The 24869-nt window shown below is 35.0% G+C and overlaps 1 protein-coding gene across 3 annotated transcripts in view; it reads right to left on the minus strand.

Moving 5' to 3' along the window:
- Positions 1-302: 302 nt before the first annotated feature.
- The window catches only part of tafa5l (TAFA chemokine like family member 5, like), a 43487-nt gene continuing 18920 nt past the window's right edge, over positions 303-24869 (minus strand). For 2 of the 3 annotated variants that reach the window (XM_059523225.1, XM_059523227.1), the window contains exons 3-5: positions 20581-20708; positions 4681-4728; positions 303-1277 (exon numbers count right to left, since the gene is read on the minus strand). In XM_059523225.1, the coding sequence (XP_059379208.1) occupies positions 4705-4728; positions 20581-20708 (152 nt within the window). In that variant the 3' untranslated portion in view covers positions 303-1277; positions 4681-4704. The remainder of the gene's footprint in view (positions 1278-4680; positions 4729-20580; positions 20709-24869) is intronic. The other variant, XM_059523226.1, reaches the window with a different exon arrangement.

Consider the following 24869-nt stretch of genomic DNA (forward strand, 5'->3'; position numbering starts at 1 on the left):
GAATGACATGAGGGTGAGTCATTAATGACATCATTTTAATATATGGGTGAATTAACCCTTTAAGAATCATGCTACACTGAAGACTGGAGTAATGATGCTGAAAGTTCAGCTTTACCATCACAGGAATAAATTACATTTTTTTAATATATTCAAATAGAAAAGTCATTTTAAATTGTAATAATATTTCAGCCTTTCTGTATTTTTTATCAAATAAATGCAGCATTTGGTGAGTATGAAAGACCTCTGTCATGTAAATGTAAAAAAAAAATATTTCTGACCACAAATTTGATTGCACCAATAAATCATTTACAAATAACTGCAGACCATTTATTATGAAACTAAATAAGCCTTACGTTTTCACATTGACTTTAAGCAGCAAATCAGCATGGCCCCCAATAGAGGGAGTCCCTAAAGCATTATGTACATTTACATGGACACACCCTTTATTTCCTATCTAGGTCAACAATCCATCGCAAGTGTCAATTTAAAGTCAAAATAAAGTATCGATAGAAATGATATATATCCATTAGAGACAGACATTTAAAGCAGAGAGTGAAAGAGATGCCCCGGAGAGGAAGGGACAGATGACATCCACACATTGTTTGCTAATCTTTAAATCAGCCATGATTACAGTTGACGGCATCAGTTCATTGCCATTCTCAGAACTCAACAGCACACAATCCATATGGTCAAACCTCATGAGGTCAAATTTACAGGATACATCAGTCATCTGCTGCGTCTTAATTCCTTCGCAAAACAAGTCCTTTAACAGCGCGATTGAGCTCTGCTGTATATTTAAGGGTCTCTGCACGTCCTTGGCCTTTCATCGATGACATGTCCTTGCTCTGAAGACGTTTTTGGGGTCTTTCAAGATCGACAACAGCCTCGCCGCTCTTCGCGAGGAACTTATGTAATCTTTGTCTGAAAGGTAAGTGAACAGTCTCCTCTGGCGGTTTAAGTGGAAAGCGAGTGAAATGTTCTCATAGCTAATGTATTTTGAGATCAAAACTTAAACAGTTCTTTTATGTCAAGGTTTGAAAATATTTTGTGTCCCCAGCTGTGAGATGATGACGTCTGCTGGGACTCGATGACCTGCATGTAACTGTAGAGACGCTTGACTGACTGCAACCGAGGTGCACGGATTCCATTTCCTTTTTAAGGGTGATGGGGAGTGGGTCAGCTGATATCTTTAGCTCTGAAATGAGAGGATGGACACAAATGTGTGGGGGCTGATGGATGATTCCTGTTTGGCATTGCTCCTGTGAATGTCAGCAAACCTGCGCACACACAAAGACAAAACCATTGGTGGGGACATTAGGGAAATGCATTTTGTGGATGATCAAAGGCCTGAAAAAATGACATGCATTACCTTTTCCTGCCTGATCTTTTTATGTTTGTTGATCTTGTGGCTCTTTTGTTTGTGTTTACTTAGTGAATGAAGATTTTTATATGACTGCATTCTGAAGAGTGGCTGCTTTGAAAGGCACATTCTTTTGAAAAAAATTTAAATGGCAGTGAAAGCCTGTGTTCTTTAGCACAAAATCCTTAATAAAATTATTATTTAGTTACACACAGGCCTTTCAACATCTCTGTGTTCATCTTGCGGCTCCATTATTTTTTTAAAGGGAAAATTATGCCACCCGTTCTCTGAGTGTTAATTCGCATTTAGAGAATTAAAATATGAATATGTAAATGTACATTGCCTGTGCACTAATTAGCACTATTTCCTCTGATTGTATTTAAAATAACTGAATATCTTAGTAGGACACCAGTGCTTTAGTACAGTTATGTGCTCTGTTTTAATCAACGTGCATAATATTTTCTTTTGTGCTTTGTTGCTGTAGTAGTTGTGATATTTTGCATATAAAATCTCACACTCACATCATTCAGGGTTCCCACACTTTTTGACCAATGAGTTGATTCACAATGATTCACCGAAAAATCATTCTGATCTCTGAATGGTTAAACCAGTTCAGTGAAAATGACAAATTAAAAAACGAAATTAAATTACAAATACTGAAAAAAAAAAAATTCAATTAAAATTTCAGTTGCTGCCTTAACTTTTTAAGCATGGTTGTACATTTCAACTTAAATTATACTAAGCTGACTTAAAAAAATCAAGTTGAATCTCATATAACTTAATTAAATTCAATTTGTTAAATTAATTTGATGAGTTAACGTAATGGCTGCAAAGACTTATTTTTAAAGTGCACTTGAATCCCAATTAAAGTCCCATTTAAAAAAAAATAAAAAAATATTATTTGTTACTTAAAACAACAAAAGTCTACTTTTTCAATGGGAAATATTTTTCTCCATGTTTGTTTACAAAAAAAGTGTCTTCCTGTCAGAATGTGTGGCCATTTTCCTGTTTAAAGTTTAAAGACACAATTTATATTCAGAAAAAGTCTGACACTTGATAACCATAAAGCATCTATGCACTATATCTGTGACAATTTCTCCACAGAAAGATTCTAGAAATGCACATTTAATGATGTTAAATCTAAGTATAGCTACATACAAGTATATAGTTTAGAGAAAAAGAAAAACCTGTTTACCATTGTAACCTATTCTATTATGGTGGGTAAAACTCTGAAAAATGTACTAATGAGCAGGCATTTACAACTGAAAAAAGTCAGAAAAGTTATATAATACATAATGGTGCCAACTTATATAATACATAATGGAAATATCCTATAACTGTAATTGCATGGTATGAAGAATCTTTTGATTTAAGTAAAACATCATATTTTCTTTTAGATAAGTTTGACTTAATGAACAAATTCTATAAAAAGAACATAAATTCTGCATCAGCAATTAGTCTGATCACTAGTTTACAAGCATTTTTTATTGTACACATCAGCAATACTTATGACACGTTTTTGCACTTAGTAGATGCTGTTATCCAATGTAACTTACATTGAATTAATGCATGCAGTGTACTGCATACATTTGATCAATTCCTGCATCGTTTGGGAATCAAACCCATGACCCTGGTGCTGAACTGACTTTAGCTGGAAAAATGACTCTGTTATTGTCTTCTTGTGTTATTGTCTTGTGTTATATCTATTTTCTTGTTTGACATTGTAAAGCTGTTTTGACACAACCAGTATTGTAGAAAGCGCTATACAAATAAGCTGACTTGACTTGGTTTTGCAGGTGCCATGTTTCAGCTTAAGAAATGTTCCAGTTTAGGGAAGAAAAAAAAAAGTCATACATTTTGTATGATTTCACTAGCTATAGAAAACATAGTTGATAAAAATCACCAAAACATTTTAAACGTGGGCTGTGCATGTTGCAAAAGTTTTTTTTTTTTTTACAGCAGTAAACATGGGAACATTGGAGTTAAAAAAATTCACTTCTGTTCAATGTTGTTTAATGAACATTCACCAGAATTGATCATTAACAAAGAACTCGCAATTGGTATTTGTAAATCAGACATTCCCCAAATTACTTGAATCAATTTTTAATGCATGTCAGTGTAATCAGAACACAATTTTGTACATTCCAGTTCCTCTTAAAGTAAATAATTTTGCTGTTTCTCCATCTCTTTGTGATTGCCTGCGATACACACAGCGTTCTCTTGGGGATGGAGGACGCAAGATACTGGAAATGTTGATAACACGGCCATGAACCAGAACCGCCAGAAAGAATTTCATTTCCTAGAACCACCGCGGAGCCACAAAGCCTACAATCCTCCCCAGATGTCTTACACAACAGCTTCCCTCTGAGATGTTCCTTAAGTGCTCACTTTGGACCCTTTTTATAATGGAGCTTTTCAATAAAAAGTCTTCCTTCATGACTAGCTTTTTAGTAAAGTGTTTTTCAAAGAAACAGAGGCATGTGCAACTCAAATATAGCTCTGACTGTTGGAATAACACTGGCGTGAAAAGGCATTGTTTCCAAAAGGACACTTTTCAATACAGAAAAAATGGTGTTGGCGGTGGTTTTAAAACAATATTCAGCATATTATTTTGTTGTGTAATAAAAAAAGACCGGAAAGCTTTCACTCAGAAACTGACAGGTGCTAATTGCCTCAAGGATTAACATACATTTATGCAGATTTCTGTACTCAAATTATCCTCCTGCACCGCAAAACTACAGTCTTTCCCAAGCCATGCACACTCACTGGGAATCGCTCGAAGCATGACGGAAAGACAAACAACAGCTGGCATGTAAATATATCTTGTTAAATATAACCGTATCTCCTTCTTTGCTACCATTGCACCATCTGCAATCACTACTGAGGAAAGAACACGAGGGATTTTGGGTTTCAGCTCACGTCCCGCAACATCATCTTCTCCCTTCATCTCTCGATCCGTAGCACAACCGGCACCCACAGCTGCCCTATAATCCAGCTTAGCCCTTCCGCTGATCAGGTGTGTCACTCTTAACACAACTTCATCAGTGCCGGCGGGGCACAATTGGTTGGATAAATGATAAAATTTCCACTCGATTTCATCTCTGCCATATTCCACCTCTGTACCTGTGCTCTGTATCTGTCTTGTCGCTTTAAAAGCCAACGCTGTGTTAGCACCCTTGTCGCTCGCCGTGTTTTGTCACCATTCTGCTTCGGACCTGCTCGTTGGACGATCACTGTCTTAGATTTAGAGATAATGATGGCTTACTAAGAAAAAGCAAAAAGAGCAAGATAAGACATAATCTTACTGAAGCACCACTCACCTCCTCACAGAAATCTGATGTCCTTTAGGATGGCTCCTTGGGCAGAGGCTTAAAAAAATAAAAAGGAAACAGTGGTCAGTTATTTCATTAGATTTGTGTTATTATATAAATCAATTCTACTATATAACATGAAAAAAAATCTCTTTGAATTTACAGTCATGCAAAATATTTCAAATGGCATCATTCTATAACATCACCATTTATTAAAAAATCTGAAATAGATTCAACCATAAACTATAATTACGTTTCACACTTTTTATTTTGAATTGTTTGAATTTTCCAATAACCTGAAACAGATTGTCTCCATCTACCCTTTTATTATAAAAGAAAAAATCCTCAAATCCCCCTTTTTTGATTAAGCAACAGTGCAGTCTAACATATGTGCAAAAATAAAACAAAATAGGTAATTCATAATTTGTTTAATACAATTAATTAACTAATAATAATTGATGAAAAACACTAAACTAAAACTAAGAGACTCTAGAAAAGTATTCCCAAGGTCAGAATTCAGAGTAAAGAGGCTGTTCAAATGTGACATTTGTGATTTTCTTACCATTTAGAAAAAGGCATGGTTAATTTAAACATATATATATATATATATATATATATATATATATATATATATATATATATATATATATATATATATATATATATATATATAAAATCATTTTTAATTATTTTGGATTAATTTATTATGCTGTTGTGAGTGATCAGTAGTATGTGTTTTGAGACTATAGGAAAGGCAGGTTTATTTCTAAAGCACATTTCATACAGTTGTAATTTTAAGTGCTATGTAGTAGAAATTGGAAAAAAGAGAACAAATTAGTTCAAATGAAATAACATTATAAATTAAAATGAATATGAGGAAAAAGAAAGTATAAAATAAATAAAAGGACAATTTGATTAAAAAGCTATCATAGAATAAAAAAAATAAAAACAAGTTGTCCTTTATGATTAGCAGCAATGTCAAAAATGTTAATAAATGAATCAACATAAATAATTTATCTCTATGACATTTTGCATGTCAGAATATCAACATTTGAGTATGACCCACAAAAGACTCTCATAAACAATCAAACAAACAAGTAAATTAATACTAGTTCCTACTGAAAGATATGATTCATTAGTGTGACTGTTTGAGTTAGTCACTGCCCAGCACTGCATCACTATCAAATCTGCTAATGTTGCTAATTCATGTCCTCTGCTGTCTGTTTTATACTCTCAAAGTGCCTCAAATTAGCCAGCCCTGTATTCTGTACTTCACAGGGCTTTTTTGAAGTCTTTTCTCTTAGATCAAGTTGAAGAAACTTCCAACTTTCCACTTGCTCATTCAATGTTTATAAAAACCTCTTAACCCCTTAAGACTTTGAGTCCTTCATTGGCAAGCTCGTGGTTCTTGGATCGGCTACACTCATTGGCATGCAGAAGGGTCTCTAAGCCACTCGTTGGCACACGTGCTGATTGGCTCGTCACTGCGTCATTCACAATGGTGATGACAGTGCCCATGATTCTATGGGTAGAGCTGCTTTTTCCAGTGCCCGCCTGCCCGTATGCTTCTCCGCCCTGGAAGTCTGGCACTATCTGTGAAACCCTTCACGCAGTGCATCTGATCTGTTGCAACTCTCCTCAAACATGTCATCTAAATGCTAAGCACTCATGCTTCATTGTTAAATGAAAACAACAAGAACAGCGGAAACAAACAAGACAATCCTGCAACTAGCTGCAAGCTTTTTGATTAGATTTTTTTTTTCCAATTTCTTTTCTTCAAGATCCTAGACATATTCTTCTTTCTCCTGGAGATGTGAGCGGAATTCTGAGAGTGTTATCATGTAAGCTCAGTGTGCACTACTGTATATGGTTTTTACCACATTTTTGCAGTCAAAGACAAACTTTGGGAATTATCTTTGAATGCTTGGTTAGACATGATCGACAGCGGTTTAATTTTTAATTTCTTGTTTCTTTTATGTATTTTTCAGTTCATTTAGTTTATTTTTCTGCATTGGTTGTTTTTCCTCTTTATAATTTTGTTCTGAAGGTTAAATAAATAATAAAGAAAGAAATTACATTGGTTTGTCCACAAAATCCCTTTTTCCAGTCAGCTACATTAGACTGCCAACAAATGCTAATTTGGCGCTATGGCTGATACAATAGAGTGCAACAGTGTCTGTCCACTTTTTCAGCAGCCTTGAGAGGAAGCTGGAAGAAAGTATTTTCCCATTGAGTCTTCTTTTGAGATTTATAAGCCATGAACCAAACCAACCAGCTATGAGGTGAAATCACAACATTACAAATTTTGATTTGAAACAAAAAATATTCGTAAAGATTGTGAACTTAATGGTTTAATGAGGGAAAGAACTACAAACCCATGAAGCATTGTGAATGACAATCAGATGGAAAAACAATGGATAAATACCAAACTATTGATTTAAAGATGATGATTATGTATACAATACAGAAGCAATATATGTTAAGTCTATTACAAAATATGCATAAAAATATTAAAGTCATTCGAGAGCGCAAGGAAAGTGACTCTATTGCTGTGTTCAAAATACTTCCCTACTATATAGTATGCAATAAATAGTATGCTAAAAGAGTAGTATGTCGTTCTTTTGGCTCCACTTGTTGGTCCTGATTCTCTGAATGATGGAGTTTCTTTGCCGAATCATGGGTAATGTAGTTTTTCACCTGGAAATCCACTGCTGAAAATGATTATTTCAAAAAATAAGGTTAAATAATGCGAGCTGATGCTTTTTACAAAAGCATATTTATATCATATATTTTACATCAATTCCACTATGGAGAAAATAAATAGCATTTTTTACTTATGAAACAACTGTTGCACTCTATTGATGATGTAAAATGCCTTTTCAGTGCTGTCAGTTATGAAAAAAATCTGATCTCACTGGTGCCATATCGTACTTTCGACAGCACTTAACCAACTAATACTAGCACTTTTCCTTTTCTTGTCTTTTCATTTATTTAAAAAAAAAAAAAAAAAAAAAAAAAAAAACCTGGCTATGCGTTCTATATTAGATTAACTTAGACTTGTCATGGCACTTGTATACTCTTGTTGACCTGACTGCTTCTATTGTTCTCATTTGTAAGTCGCTTTGGATAAAAGCGTCTGCTAAATGATTAAATGTTAAATGTACAATCTTACAATTAATGCGACAATCATCAAGTACAGAAAACAAAATCACACCGTATTATGCATACTGGTGTAGGGATGGCTTGCTTCTAACAGAAAAATCACTGAGAGAAGCAACCATGACCCGCTTCTTGCGACTGAGTTTCTCTAGTGCTTTATGCCCGACTTGATATTGATTTGGTGACACCAACTCTGAGGCAAAACTGCTGAGGCAGCCATTGTAGGAAGCACTATTAACTGTTCATGCTAATTAATGAGCTAAAAAGGTGAAAGCGGTCTCCTGTGGTAAAGTAGGATGGAGGCAGAATGAGAGTGAATGAGAGAACAAGCGACAGGCATGTGGAACGAAGGAGCCATTTCTTGTGTCTGCAAACAATCGGCTGAAACAGCTCCTCTGTTAGCATGTTACCACAGGGGATTGTGTACCACCACAAGACTGTGAATGTCGTAGGGCATTAGTCTGCAAGAGGAAGATGAAGAATATGTAAACTTGCCTGCTAGCAGAGAGGCCCAGATTACAAATGTGTACTTTGCTAATTGAGCAGATTAGCTATCATTAGTGCAAATGATGCTACTGCTCCAGGTGCTAGCATCACAGGAGGTAAAAAGTTCTTAACGGAAACAATATTATTAACAGAAACGCTATTTACTCTCTGAAAAAGTTAATACAGCTCTGTTATCTTTTACAAACTGCCCCTTACCATCCTCACGAAAAAATCACTCTGTACACACTAGCATAACAAGATAACTGACATGACAAGGCCTGTTTCACACATCTATTCGGACCCCATCATAAAAGGCTATAGCCAGTTAAAATTAATATTATTAAATTAAAACTGTTATTGTTAAATTAATGTTTTAATTCAGCAGCAAATCAGTATATTAGAATGATTTCTGAAGGATCGTGTGACACCGATTACACTATTTTTGTACATACAATGAATGCAGGGTCCAAACAACACCTTGCTGAAATCATTGTTTTGACAAATACTTTTTTGAAATATATATTTCTACAGGTTGTGCAGGTCTGAAATTACATTTAGGTGAATAAATGATGGCAGAATTTCCATTTTAGGTTGAATTAGCAATTAAAAAAATGAATAAAATTACATAATGATCAGATTAGCATTGTTTAATGTAAAAATTAGCATTGTTTAATGTAAAATGTTAACGTGGGGACCCATAAGGTTCAAATTGTACGATTAGATAATTCATTAGGTGCATGAACTAACAATGAGCAGCATTTTTATTTCATTCACTGTCTTTCACAGATATACTGCTGTGCATTCAAAAATACATGCACTGTTTATTAATGCCACGTAAAAGCACAATGTAAGGCACTGCAATTCAATTTCTCTGCAGTTCTGCTTAACATATGCTGTGTGAAACGGTCTAAGGATGTCATTTGGAAGAGTGCGGCTGTATTAGTGATTTTGTAACCGTGGGAGACATGCATTAACACACTTACATTAGTCTCCATTTTAACAGTAACAGCAGGCACGGCTATGAATTAAAAGCGATATGCGCCCTTTTGCAGGAGGTGGCAAGGGCCATTCCTCCGACTGACCTCGGTCGGATTTTGAATTTAAGGATTTATTAATCTCCACCAGTAGCTGCAAGAAGAGCAATTAAAGCAATTATAAATCACTGGCAAACTGCTGGGACAAACCTGATAGCGTACACTGATGGAGTAGCTTTTGACTGCTAAATGCAAGTCAGTGAATAGTTAGGAGAGATTTCTCAGACTTTATCAAGCATCTCAATAAAATAGATTTCAAAAAGAAGCAGATTCCCTGGTGCGATATGCACTTTTCAAGCCGCCTGTGGGAGTCCAGGTCACAATGGAGTGAGAATGATTCTCTGGCTTTCCTTATTTCTTTTGTTCTCTGCTCGATGCAGGGCTCACACAACAAAGAGAGTTAATAGAATGAATAAAGGAATTAATAAATTAACAAATTTATATACATGAATGAACTATAAAGAAGGTTTTAGACTCCATTCCCAGCTGCATACCTTCATCTCTTTGTATTCGAATTCTCTGAAATATCACAGTCTCAATCACTACAAATGCATTATTGAAATCACCTTTTCTGGAAGATGTTTCAAATGAATTTTTCATCTTTTTGATTATCCTGCATGCAGATGAATAGAGTAGACTCTCCTCACTGTATGTTAATATGTCTTCCAAAAAAAATCCAAAACGGTAGGAGGACAATACGAGACATCCTATGATCACGGCCTTATAGACCTGCATCAAACATCTCCAAATATTCCTCAGGGAAACATGAAGCGCTGTATGTGGGATGCAAAAATGATAGTTCAAAGAAACCCTGGCAATCCTTCAGATGGAAAACGGCTTAAACATGGTCTAAGTGACGGGACGACTGGCTGAGAGGGGCTTCTAACGGGAAAGAGAGGAGGTCAAAAACATAAAAGAATCATTTCAAGAGGGAGAGGGGGCGGAGGAGGAGAGCTTTATGAAATCAAGAAACCATTATGCTAAGAAAATTTTAAGAACCAAACGTGCGTTTAATTCACTCAAACCATTACAAGGCAATCTGGATCTGTCGACCAGCTAAACGAACAGAAATGGGAGATTTAGATGTAATTGCCAGTGTTGTGCTGCACTCATTCTCTTTGCTCGGAAATAAACAAAAACATTTTGATATTGATTAGAGGCAGCTTTGATAAGGCAATTACTCATAACAATCCCTTGAGCAACAAATATATAATTTAAACGCATGGATGTGTTCAGGGCTCTTCAATCAAACCTGTGTTTTGAAATCGCAGATATACTGTATGGTTTTTGTCCTGATATATAAAATTTGTATAACCTTTTTCTTTTTTTTTACTTAATGAGTAACCTGACAAGAATTTAAATATCGGCAGAAAGTGACAATGGAAATAGTTAGGGCTTATATTTGATATTCAAAGCATTTGAATATCAAATATAACAATCAAAATACATTGCATTACCAACACAGACAGATTTTCTATGTGTTTTATATAAAGAGGTGAAACAAATCTTCCAGTGCAGTAGATAAAGTTATTTTCAAATACAAACAAGTCTAAATATCCTCATGCATTTTTGCGTCATGCACAAGTATCAGTTTTAGGCATTTATTAACATGACAGTTCACAGAAAATGTTAAATTCTGTCATAATTACCCACCCTTGTGATTTTAAATCTGCATGACTTACTTTCTTCGTTGAAGACAAAAGAAGATATTTTGAGAAATTTCTCATTGATGAGAATTGGAAATCAGTGGTAACCAAAACTGGTTACAAACATTTCTTCAAAATATCTTCTTTTTTGTTCCATGAAAAAAATATGTACAACAAGTTTGGAACAACATGAGGGAACTATTGCTTTATTTTTCCTGGAACACTAGACAAAAACGTCTTAATGATTAACATTAATGATCTGTGAATTTCTATTTTGGTAACTCGGAAGAGAGATAATTCAAATAGCAATTGAACTTTCATAATGCTTACTTCAAAATCCTGCATAAAACAACGTCTTTTTTCCCCTCAATCATACAATAGGTTATCTTCATAAAAAGAGGTAGAAAATATAGCTTTCTATACGATGCTAAAGGTCAAATCATGTCTAATTTAAAACACCATTTGTTCTTGTAAAAATGCCTGAAACTGCATAAAAAACACTAACAATCGTCATAATTTATGGAGAGCAATTTATAAGACTTATGGAGAATTTTATAGCTACATCATCTCATGCAAAAACTACAATGCTTGTAAAATAAAAAATAAATAAAGAAATTTAAAGAAACAGTATGGCCTCTCATCAGTTTGGCTTGTAAAACTCTTTTTTGGTGACTTTTTGAAGTGCTGTTTGAGGTTTGTTGACAAAGAATCATGAGTTTTCAGTTAATTATTCAGTGATTATTCACAACTGAACGGGTGCAAATATAAAACATTAACAAAATAAAGAATTAACCTTTCATTTCAAGGGCCGAATGCAGTACAATCATGCTTACAATAAAACATTTTGTTTGTGTATATAATTATATCATAAGAATCAAATAAAACTGCATCCACACTATAGGCTTTACAAAATCAAAGCCTGCAATGGCAGATAACAAGGATAGATTTCCAAGCATCACTCCGCTGAGAGTAAGGGTGTTTTCCTTTTTGCTAACACCTTCCCACTTCAATTACAAAAAACACCCCATTCTAGCACTCAACTAATGTATTTCTCTCAATTATGAATAAAGGCACACACCGCTGTGTTACACAGGCCCCTTTGAGGACCCACAGAGCTGAATTTGGATTCACTCCTCCCCACGGATGAGGCAAAGCTGAATCAAAACAGGCGACCCGCTGTGCCATGAGCTCCGCTCCATAAATGTATTCAATAAAAAGAAGAGCGGAGAGATTGAAAAGGGTACAGATTCTCAAAGGATTGCCAATTCTCCAGTGTGTCAGATATTTAGTGGCCTCTAACAGTGCAGGCGTGCGCAAACGGAGGCAGACGTGAACGGAAAGCGAGCAGGCAGAGCGGAGGAGACGGCTCGTGGATGAGACGCTGTGTTTGCTCTGACCCTGTCCCAGCCGATCTCACAGAGACGGCCCCTTCCCTAAATACAACGCCTGGCTGAAAACAACTGCCTTATTCCTCTGCATCGCTCCATTGCTCTTTCCCTCCTTCTGTACATCTCATTCATCCTTTCTCTCAGTAATGATGACTGTGCAGTGACAGAGAAATGCTATTACCCAGAAGAAACCGACAGAGAAAGACACACCGTCAAAATGGAAAGATCACAGACAGAGACACTTGCACAGGTTTACATTTGAAGGGAAATCAGTTTCTTTTTGGTGTTTGACTAAAATATACTGTATATTTGTTTCAATATAACTGTATGGCTCATAATAATACAAATTGCTTCAAAGCAGCAGTACAGAAACCAGAAAAATAAAGAAGATAAAAGGACAGGAAAATCATGCCTCCGTGAACAAGCCCTAAGGCAACAGCAGCAAGGAAAAACTCCCTCGAATGAGCAGCTGAAAAAACGCAAATTATCTGGATTTTGCAGAAATTACCATTTTAAGAAACCATGTGGTTTTTTACTTATCAGGGTAGTGCTACATTGAAAACTGAACTGGGAATGTCTTTTAAATTCCAGTTAAATTATTGAATTTGAATTGAGGAACCAAACGGAATGCTCAATCGCAATTAAAATTTAAACTTAAGTTGATTAAAACGAACTGAAATTTAAAAAGATTCATAACATGTTGGATTGAAAAAGCATTGTTTGATGTAAAAGTTTAATAAAGCCTAAAGTTTGAAAGTTTAAAGTAGGGATCGGCGTATCAATCCTGAAGTATCGATATATAATAAATACTGATGTGAGTATCAAAAGTATCAATGCTCAAATAAAAAAAATATAGATACTAAGATGTGTTTTTGTTTTTTTGTTTTACCAGTGATTTTGTTTATTTAACAAACAATTAATGTGTACAATATGTATTGAATTGAACAAACAACCTGTGCTAGCGAATAACTGTGTAGGACAGAACTAGTTTCCTGCTCATCTGAACACACGCAAATGCTGCAAGACAGAACCAATCAATCATAGAGATCGTTCACTCACTTCTGACAGTACATTCAAACACTGCGTTTCCCAAAAGTATCATAAGAAACCACTGATGCTTTTGGGAATGGCAGAAAAATGCTTATAAGAGGACAGAAGAAAAAAAACGACATGCTTGAGTTATTTCACAATAAATTGTAGCCTACATAATTTGTGCAACTACATTTATTTAAATTGAACGTTAAAAGTACATATTGATCATGTTCTATTCTGTAATATTAATATAAGTCATAGCTGTCAGAATAATAAGGTTGCATTTTATGCATGCAACAGCCTGTCACTGGCAGTCCCTTCTGAAAATGAACCATGGTGGTTACACTAAATTGAGGTAGTTCAACTATAGTATTTGTAGATTTCAATGGTTACCACTACAGTAAACATATTTTATCCATGTGTAAACAAAAATATAACCTAGTAAGTTGCAATTAAGGTGTATTGAATGTTAAAATAAATTTTAAATATAAGGTTAAGTGGGTATCATTACCCATTTTAATCTTAGTAATTTAATAATTTAATACATTTCATCATTTTAAAGTTCAGTTTAGAAGTATCGTATTGGTATCAATATTGACGATACTGGCCTTTAAAAGTATTGGTATCGTATCGAAAACAAAATGAGCGGTATCGCTCATCTCTAGTTTAAAGGCCTGACAGACAGACAGAATGATAGAACCATAGATAGAAGGATTGATAGAATAAACCATAGACAGAAGAATAGATAGAATAAAATGATAGAATGATAGATAAATAGATAAATTAAGTACCACCTTTATATTTGTTTATTTACAAAAGTCTATACATCAAATGTCTAATTAATTAAATACATGTATTTTTATTGTAATCATTTTAAAGATATTAAATCGAATTTGATGCATTTAATAAATTAGTTTTTTATTACTTGTGCTGAATTTGTGTTGAATTTCCTTCAATTGCAATTATTGTCAAACCCTCTTTTTAAATTAAATTTCCTGTGGTGCCAATTCGAATCTGAATCAAAATAGCTATTTGGCTTTTTGTCAGAAAATTTATGTTAGAGGAAAAGGAAATTATTCAGATTAAAGACTAACATGAAAAACTGTTTGGATCTCTTTGTATTAAAAATTCATTATTTACAATAAGACCAGGAACACCTATCATTAATCTGAAGTAGTGGTCAACCGATATTGTTTTTTTTGACAGCCAATGCCATTGCTGATATACTGAAAAGCAGGGGGCCGGATAGCCGATATAATTGTACATTTTTTTAAATTCAGATTTAAGAAATCTGAAATCTTTTAACAAAATAAACATACTTATTTAAAAAAAAAAAAAAAAAAAATTTAACAAAAATATAATTAAAAAGGAAGTAAACACTGTAACCAACATGTCACTCAGTATTCTGGGAAGTTTGTGTACATTGGGAATCATATTTTTCAAATAAAGCCAGCATAACACTCATTTTACATACAGCATACCGAGAAAATTACATAAATAAGACAGTATGCAAATGCATAAAGCACAGCATAATTTGAAATCACAAGTTTAAAGTTTAAAGCATTCAATTCACATGGACTGACCGTCACGTAGAGAACACGCAATCATACTGGATAAAAACGCACACTTCACAAGATCTCACAGCTGGATTCGTTTGCAAGGTTTGTGATATTAAATGTTCATTAGTCATTTAAAGATTTGTTTAAATGATATAAATGCGTATTTGCTTAATGCTGACGGCAAACGAGAAAGTATAATGTTTGCCTATTACTAATAATATAAAAGTAATCCTTATAATACTTTTTGTATACATTAATTCCTTTTTTTAACCGTTCTATCTGATTATTAGAGACTTCTATCCATATTAGACAGAACTGTTTAATGACGACGGCGAACAAGAGGGAGAAAGTGAGCACTGTGTGCTCAGGCTCAGCGCTGTCAAAATAAAAGTCTTGAACACATTGGCCAAGCAGAAAAACAAAAACTTATCGCCAATGGCAATATTTGCAAAATTACAAATATTGGCCGATATATCGGCCTTGGCGGTTAACCGCTTATCTGAAGTATGAAAATTGTGATTATTTACTCATGTCATTCCAAACCTGCAGGACTTACATCTTTCTATGAAACACAAAAGAAAATATTTTGAGAAATGTGTTTTTCCCCACTCCATTCAATTGCAGTCAGTGGTCATTTAGTGGTCATCTTCTTCGAGAGGGTGAGTAGTTTTAATTTTTGGGTGAACTGTTCCCTTAATAAAGTAAACCGGTTTAATTTTAATCGCATTTTAACAATTTTTTTTTAGTTTTTTGCTTTGACCAAATCCACTCTCATGCAGAGAAGCTAAATAAAAGCTGACAGAGAAAACCACATGTTGAGAAAACATCCATTAAGGCCATCTAATGACTCTTCTTTGGGAACTTCCTGTTTCCTGCAAGAGCATTATGTTTTCACAGGCACTATAAATGACATGACAGCATGACTCAGTGGTTTGTAACCGGACAGAGTTCATAAGCGGCCCACCCACTCTCAAGCCCTTCTCCCCAGCTTCGCCAAGTATTCGCACTCTCATTCTCTTTGTTTCCTATTCATACCCATCTCTGTGAATATCTCCACAGCGCATGACATGCCAAAGCAGTGGGCTCTCGAGACTATGGCAAATTTGAACCTTTCAGCAGTTCACTAGTGAAGACAAATGGCCAGCATGTTTAGGGGCACTCATGAGTGATCTGTATTAATGCCTGGCAGGGATTCAGCGTTCTGCATATGCTAACTCCATTAGTGGGTCAGAACCTGGCTCTGTCTGAATCCCCTGCACGCTGGGAGGGCTGAATATAGGGAAGTTGCAGGTGCAAAGCATGTGAACGCACATTTAAAAGACATACACACACTCCATCCATTTGCACACATTTTCTGTACTCAAGCCTATAAAACACTGCACTCTGTGCTTTCTGCTCTGTCTGTTGCTGTGGTTTTGCTACTCCATGACATATTTTCTATTCAATCATCTTTGTATGAATACAGCAACTCTATGACACAATCACACAGCGTTGTTACAAATTGCAACATGTAAAGATTCAATCCCACTCACAGCAATTCAAAATTAGCAGTGTATTCTAACAAAAAAAAAAAGTTTTGCCAACAAGATGTTTTATATTGATATTTCATTTCTTTTTGGAAAGTTCGTAAAACTATGAAATAGACTTGTATTTTAGCTGCGAAGCTGCCATTGAGATGAATGGCAATGCTAATGGATAGCTTTCTCCAGATATTACAAGCAACCAATTTCCTACATAGTTATGCTTGTTTCATTTTTCTCACACCACTGCGTGGTCTTTTTCTTCTTACATAATAAAATAATAAACCTCAAGTCAATATTTCATGCCCCCTTATTTATTTAAATTGTAAGCAGGCATGTAATAAATGAAATAATCTACAGTCAGCTGATCTTCAGCACAAAATAAACCCCATTAGGCTGATACAAGACCCCTTGACAGGGTTCTGACCACACTATTGAAGACTGTTTTGTGTATTAGGAATATTGATGTACATATGAATGATATTTTGTTTATTTGATTATTGCAAATATGTGCATATCATTAACCTTGTAAGGCCTGATATATCAAATAACAGTAAGGAAAGAAAAAAACAGCTTGCATATGTGTTTTATATTTTGTATAGCATTTTGTACATCAAGAATTTATGGCTCATGCATACAACCCGAATTCCGGAAAAGTTGGGACGTTTTTTAAATTTTAATAAAATGAAAACTAAAAGACTTTCAAATCACATGAGCCAATATTTTATTCACAATAGAACATAGATAACATAGCAAATGTTTAAACTGAGAAAGTTTACAATTTTATGCAAAAATGAGCTCATTTCAATTTTGATTTCTGCTACAGGTCTCAAAATAGTTGGGACGGGGCATGTTTACCATGGTGTAGCATCTCCTTTTCTTTTCAAAACAGTTTGAAGACGTCTGGGCATTGAGGCTATGAGTTGCTGGAGTTTTGCTGTTGGAATTTGGTCCCATTCTTGCCTTCTTGACTCTGCTTCTCTAAGACAAAGCTTTTATAGCTAATCATGTTACAGACCTGATATCAATTAACTTAATTAATCACTAGATGTTCTCCCAGCTGAATCTTTTCAAAACTGCTTGCTTTTTTAGCCATTTGTTGCCCCTGTGCCAACTTTTTTGAGACCTGTAGCAGGCATTAAATTTTAAATGAGCTAATTAAGTGGATAAAAGTGTAAAATTTCTGAGTTTAAACATTTGCTACGTTATCTATGTTCTATTGTGAATAAAATATTGGCTCATGTGATTTGAAATTCCTTTAGTTTTCATTTTATTAAAATTTAAAAAACGTCCCAACTTTTCCGGAATTCGGGTTGTATAATATGATATGATAGAAAACACCCCAGCTTTATTCAGAAGCCCAACTGAGCAAAAATATGAAATTTGTGATGTTGCTTTATATTTATATTTGATTAAAGATTAAATTCTTACTGCATGTAATTTAAATCAATGAGATTTTATAACAGCATAGCAGAATACATAAATTGCATATAAAGATATGTATTATTATCTTAGTGAGATGATTTTAAATGCTTAAAACTTAAAATAAAATTCTTTATTGTTTTTTTATCTAATTTTTTTTGTCCATTAAAAAATGTAACAAGATACAATACAATTATTATTGATTAAAAAAAGTCTGATGAAAGCCTCAATAGCAAATATGATGTATTATATTTGATTCTCACATTTTAACATAATTTCTTCAAAAAATAATGTATGGATACAGGTTATTGTAAAAATCATTACAGATTTCATAGCAAAAAAAACGTGTACTGATGACAGATGACATACTACAGTACATGTACAACAGGTTTTCATCTAAGTTTTGATCTTGTCGTTTTTTGTTTTGAAGTTTTGAAGCCTTATCAATTCCCATATTAAATATGATAATAAGCTGTATAGGGTTAAAACATGAACATGTCAGCATTACACTGACTGCCCTGCTATCTAGATCACCATTAGCCATTGAAAAACCCATATAGGTCAGCAATTGCAACTAAATTTCCTCTTTCACGGTTTTGTTAGGACGTACAACCTTCTTTATTCCACATCCACTGATTTATGAACCATCTCCTTCACTTTGTAATCATACAATCTAACTAATTTCCTGCTAGACCTCACAGAAGCATATCTATATCGCTCCTAAGAATAGCTGTCACAAATCTGCTGAAAACTACCTTTCCTGACACCGTAACACAGTAGCATTCAGTCTACTGTAAAAAGAGGCATTTTGAAAGGATACACTCTATAACTCTCTCTCTTTCTCTCATACACACACACACACACACACACACACACACACACACACTCTAAATGCAATCACACACAAATGGACACTTATCCATAATCATGCACAGAAGTAAACATCTGCACATACACACAGACACATTTCAACTCCATACACACTCATGTAAGTAAACGACTCCCATGCAAACTCCTCTCTGCTGTCAGACTAGATTATACGGTGCAGGAAACAGGGGCATGAAATCTGCGGCAGCTGCTCCAGGCTGAGAGACACAAGGCTGCGGGCACAGACACACGCAGATTAGACACACACACATGCCTACACAACCACAAAAACACACTAACCAATGCACAAGTGCTAGTGAGCAGACAAACAGACACACACACACACACACACACACACACACACACACACACACACACACACAAGAAGGATGGTAAGAAAGAGAGAGGGACGAATTCCATCGGAAAGTGAGCATCTCTACTCATTTCCAAGGACATAGCACTTCAAGTAAGACTTATAAGTGGATATTGAAAAACAACACATCGCATACATCCCTGTCACTGTATTATGAACAGGACTGTTAACTTGATAACATAGCAGCAAAAATGATACTTGTAGTTGTTAAGATTGCTACAGCAAATCAAACTTTTGTGTAAAATATTTCCACTTCATGAGGTGCTTGATAAAAAAAAACGTGCAGAATATGTACAGAAAGGACACACATAAAAAAATAATATTTCCTATATAAGCAATGAGTGCACGAGGATGAGTCTAAATCCCAGGTGAAATGAGGTTAATATACGGGTCCTCCATCAATAATATTGCTTCTCTAGTGAAAAAGTCATCTTGTCTGCATCAGGAGAGAAATATGCACAGATCAAGCACTGTTTACAGGTAAAAACAGTGGAGGAAGAGTTATTATGAATTATGGACTTGCATTTTTGCCAGAAGTGACAGTTTAAAGTTATAATGTCTTTGATGGATTTGTTTATTACAAACATGCAGCTTTTCGCTTCTCAAAATGTTAACCGTCAAAGACAGAGATAGAGTCATATTTACACTAAACACAAATAGTTATAGATGCTATTCATACAAAGTGCAAGTAGAAGTCATATTCTATTACAGTAAAAGTAAAACATCTGAGCAAAGATAGGTGGAGTTAACCTGTGCCAAAAGAGATGCATTATGTTTTAGTACACTGCTCCTTGATTATTCTGATTAGTCAGTTGATGCATTATGCTATCAAATATTTTACCATAAAAACCATTTAACCATAATTGACTGTTATCCCAGGCAACCAGTTTGCTCTGTCTTTCACATCACTCTGAGGAGTCTTTCTTCTCTCATAATAAAATAATTACAAATCGAATGTACATTTACATTAAATACCATACAGTCAGAAGGTAATTATCACAAAATAAACACGTTCAGGGTAATATAAGACCCCCTAAATGTGCTCTGTGGTCCTGATCACCCCGTCAGGGTTTATTTCGCAATAATGATAGACTGACTCTACATTAACCCTTGCATAATAACTTTCATTAATACATAATGAACAAACATTACATACTGCTAAACAGATCAGCTGCTGATGTAAAATACATAAAAATATGTATATATGAATATTTAAGATGTCTAATGATTTTTCTACAGTGTCTATATGAATGCTCATTAACTAATGATCCGCTAAGCATTATATAAAGAAATAATGTCAGTTAATGTAAGTCATTAGAACGTGTTATCCAACGAGCTGAAACACAGGTGGTGCGAATGATGCAACATTGCGTCAACTAAGTGAATAAATTAAATTTGTACAGATATTTAGATTGTGTCTCACTGTGACGGTTTTAATACGGCCGCCGCCTTTGTTGCAGGTCCATCCGGAGCGATTGAAGAGAAGTCCGCAGATCTCACCCTCTGAACACGGGGACATCTCACACCACTGCTTACTTTTCACTATCCGGGCTATAAACATACAAACACAGAAGTTTTTATTTATTCATTTTTTTAAACAACTCTGTCTTTAAGACTGTAACATGAAATAAATGTTAAATTCAACATTGATGGAGTTTCATTTTCAATAGTTTCATTAAAAAATCATCAAAAATAAATCAATATGAACTGACATTGCACATCAAACCACAACCTTATGCACAAAACACAAACAATTGTTTAGAAAAGTACTGTACTGTTTTTTTTTTTTTTGCCACCAGGCAATGCATTAAAGAATAGTTCATATCTAAATTGTATAACTATTTCAAGCTACAGGCCAAAGGTTATAACTGGTTCTTTAAAAAAAAAAACATTTCTAAATGCTCTCTTTATATTTGTTTAGATATTCTTGACAATGTCACACTGTCTCCAATGCTAAAATTTTTTATATATTCTTTAAAAAAACCCCAAAATGTTAAAATAAGAGGAATAAATTAGGAAAAGGACAACGTGTATATAATGTAATGTCTGTAATATTACCCCATTTTGTCTTTTAATGGACTTTTACAAAAGATTTTTGTTACTACAAATCCAACAGGCATCATAAAATAACCACCCAACCTTTATATTCCACATAAAATATGGATTTGTGTATGAAAGTGGATTTGAGATTATGGCATGCATGTTTCAGTAAGCAGCCTGCAGGCCTTGATTCACTGCACACTTCATTATCTTCACGTCGTAGAACCAAAATCATCATACAACTCAAAGAAAGCTACATCAGACATGTGGGAGCACTGAGGCTCTTGCTTTCAGTTTCCTTGTTTGCTCTGTAGATCCATGTACAATTCCATAAACCCCTGCTGTTCCTGTGCTTTAGATGCAGATCAACCAACGTTCAGAGGGTGATGGGAACAAAACAGGTCAATGAGGATGTGGAGCATCAGACAATCAGAAGATGGATGTGTCTTGTCTGCACACCAGGAAAGAATAATGACAAATGAGATGAAATGGAGACCTGATTTTTTGCATCTTAGATGTTTCTACTGAAATAATACCCTCATTATCTCAAAAAGCATCTAGGGATTCAGAAAAGATTTCAAACTCCAGAATACCAAGGTCAATATGAACTCAAACATTTCTCATCATATTCTTCCAAACAGTTATATTATCCATATTAATTTTATGCAATATAACTATGAGTCAATAACAGAATAATTTTCAGTTTCTATTTTCACTTCTCCAAAGGAATTAACACTTAGTTAATACTTAAAGGAATGGTTCATAAAAAAATAAGTCAATGATCCATAATAAATTTTCCTCCAGTAAAAAAGACAGTCTCCTGTTGTCCACTCACATTAAAATCCACAGAAACATTTGTTTATAACTATTTACACTGTGAATATTTCTCTCCTGATTCAGACCAGAAAACTTTTTCACGGAGGAAACCAATGTTATGGGTGAAGTCTTATATTTTAGCTGAAAACAATGGTTGTTGTTAAAAACATCCTTATGATAATTTTTTTCACTTCACAAAACATTCATTGATGGGCTGGAGTTGTGTGGATTGTTGATTTTTGGACTCTTATTCCTATGGCACCCATTTACTGCAGAGGATCCATTAATGAGCAAGTTATGTAAACCCTAAATTACTAATGTTAAATTTCTCTAAATCAGTTTAGATGACGAAACTAACTCATCTACATATTGGATGGCCTGAGGGTGGGTAAATTTCCAGCAAATGATAATTTTTGCCTGAACTACTCTTTTAAAGGGGTCATCGGATACCCAAGTTGATATGATTCTTTAGGGTCTTTTGGTTTGGTTAAAATTAATCAATGGTAGTGTAAAACAACACCCTTTTCACCCTGTCAAAAACAGCTCTTTTCAGAGCAAGCTGTTTTGTAGCATTTTCCTTTAAATTCAAATGAGTTCTGCTGACCCCGCCCCTCTCTTCCGAGCGCTCTCTGAGGGACTGTTTACTTTAGCCACATTCATTGTGAAACTTGATAATTAGCACATTATTAGGGAAGGCCATTTGCAAACATTCATTAAAAAACCTTACACACACTTCTTCTGCGTGAACATATACGCATTTAGGTAGATCAGGGGTGCATTCCCTTCAAAAACAAACTTAATCCACTGTGTCTTTAGCTGCTCACATGTCAGGAGTAAATGATGACTGCTATGTTCATTATTACATCCGACAACAGAACACCTCAATTGCTTAGGAGTCATTCTTGTGTACATCTGCTCCGGCGGTGAAGCAATGACGAACTGATGACAGCTCACTCAGGGCGGGTCTAAGGTAAGATGCCAGTCCAGTCTGTGCTGAAACCCTACTGTCAGTCAAACTGTTATGGGAGGGGACTGTCTGTGTGACAGGCATATGAGATCAGCTCAATTTGAGAAAAGGGAAATTATTTAATGAGATAAAAAATAAAATAAAAAACAAAGGGTAGATTTTTATCATTATAGGGTGGTTGTGCACACTGGCAACCCACATTTCAGTTCAAACAATTTGTAAAATTGCATGTAGCATCTGATGGCCCCTTTAATAAAACTGAACATGGATGTGCACAGAATACATTTCCAGGATTTAGATTATCCCTAAATTCTACAAAATCCTCAATTTCATTAATATTGTATCCCTGTGAGGCCTCGGTTCCTTGATTACTCAGTCCATGCAATTTCCTGCGCAAAAAAGCTCGGCTTCCTTTTAGTAATTTCCAGTAACCAGACATTTAAGATACGTTTACAACCATTTTCTTGATCTGAAACACAGCAGGTCTTTCATGGCAGTCCTTATGAATATTGCGTGTGATAACATTATCAAAGTTCCATCCCTGAATTTATCAAAGTAAAGTGGCGCTGCTGAAATGAAGGATTATGCCTTCAAACCGATGTGGAGCAAAAGCTGTGGACGGCCGTGCCAGCTCTACAGATCTCATCCAAGTCCTCTCGTCCCCAGGGGTCCTAAAACAATCAAATCCATCCCACATCAAATAAACAAGCCTCCCTCTGAGGGACAGTATTCAAAAGCACAAACACAACTGGGCCATGAAGAAAGAGTGCTAAAGAAAATCAATGAGCTTAAATGAAGCTGGAATGCTTCAGCGAGGTATTTAGCGTGTAGTCGGTCAGGGTGTCTGAGCTGCGATGCCTCATGCTGAAGAATGGCTATATTGAGTTAACGGATGTGATTACACACTCCACTTGGAATCTAGTTGAAAGAAGTACTGTGGTGTGTGGACTAGTTTTAACATGTATGAGAAATATCTACTGAAAGCACACTTTGCTCCAGAGTAAATTAGTACTCATTCTAGCACTAATATTAAGACTTTGAACTAGTACTGGACTTACACATCGCAAGATCTAGCATTAGATCGGGCTCTGCACTAATCCTAGTGCTAATTTTAGTACTAGTCCTGACTTTGAACAAGTACTCACACTATCTCTAGAAATGACCTGAATTAGTATACCTACACAACAGGTTTTGAAACATCTCATATTCTACCAATGCTGATTTTACCTTTCATACTCAGAAATGACTTTGAACTAGTACTTATAATAGTACTAGATTTAAACATGGCAAGCTCTGAATTTAAACTAGTACTTATACCAAGGCTAGATCTGGTTGTGCTGTAGTTCTAGTACTAGTCCTGACTTCACATACTGGTTCTGACTTTAAACTAGTACTCATACTAGCACTAGAAATGTCCTTGAAGTAGTACACCTATTAGCCCAAGAACTAACTTGCACTAAACTAAGTAGTTTTTGATCTGACTTTGAACTACTACACATAAAACAAACAATTTTGAATCATCACATTTTCTAGTACCTATCCTGACTCTGATTTAATATAAATATTCCAAAAATGTTGACATAAACAGTACGAATTACTGAAATGTATCATATCCCATGTAATCGCTTAATCAGTGTTTCAGCTGCGGAAAGATGTTCATTTAAAAGCTTGTAAACAATGTCACATAATATTAATGTCACACATTCAGTGTTCATATAGCCTGTTTGTCAGCTAGAAAAACAAGCACTCTAGAGAGAAGCATTTTGTGAAAAAGATACACTAAATTACATATTGAATATTGTGACGAGTGGGGCGGGGCCGAGAGACGTGGGAACAGAAGCGAGGCCGGTGGAGTGATTGGAGATGAGCGACACCTGCTCGACCCACCG

The sequence above is a fragment of the Carassius carassius genome, chromosome 34 (genome assembly GCF_963082965.1).
Source record: "Carassius carassius chromosome 34, fCarCar2.1, whole genome shotgun sequence".
NCBI classification, from domain to species: domain Eukaryota; kingdom Metazoa; phylum Chordata; class Actinopteri; order Cypriniformes; family Cyprinidae; genus Carassius; species Carassius carassius.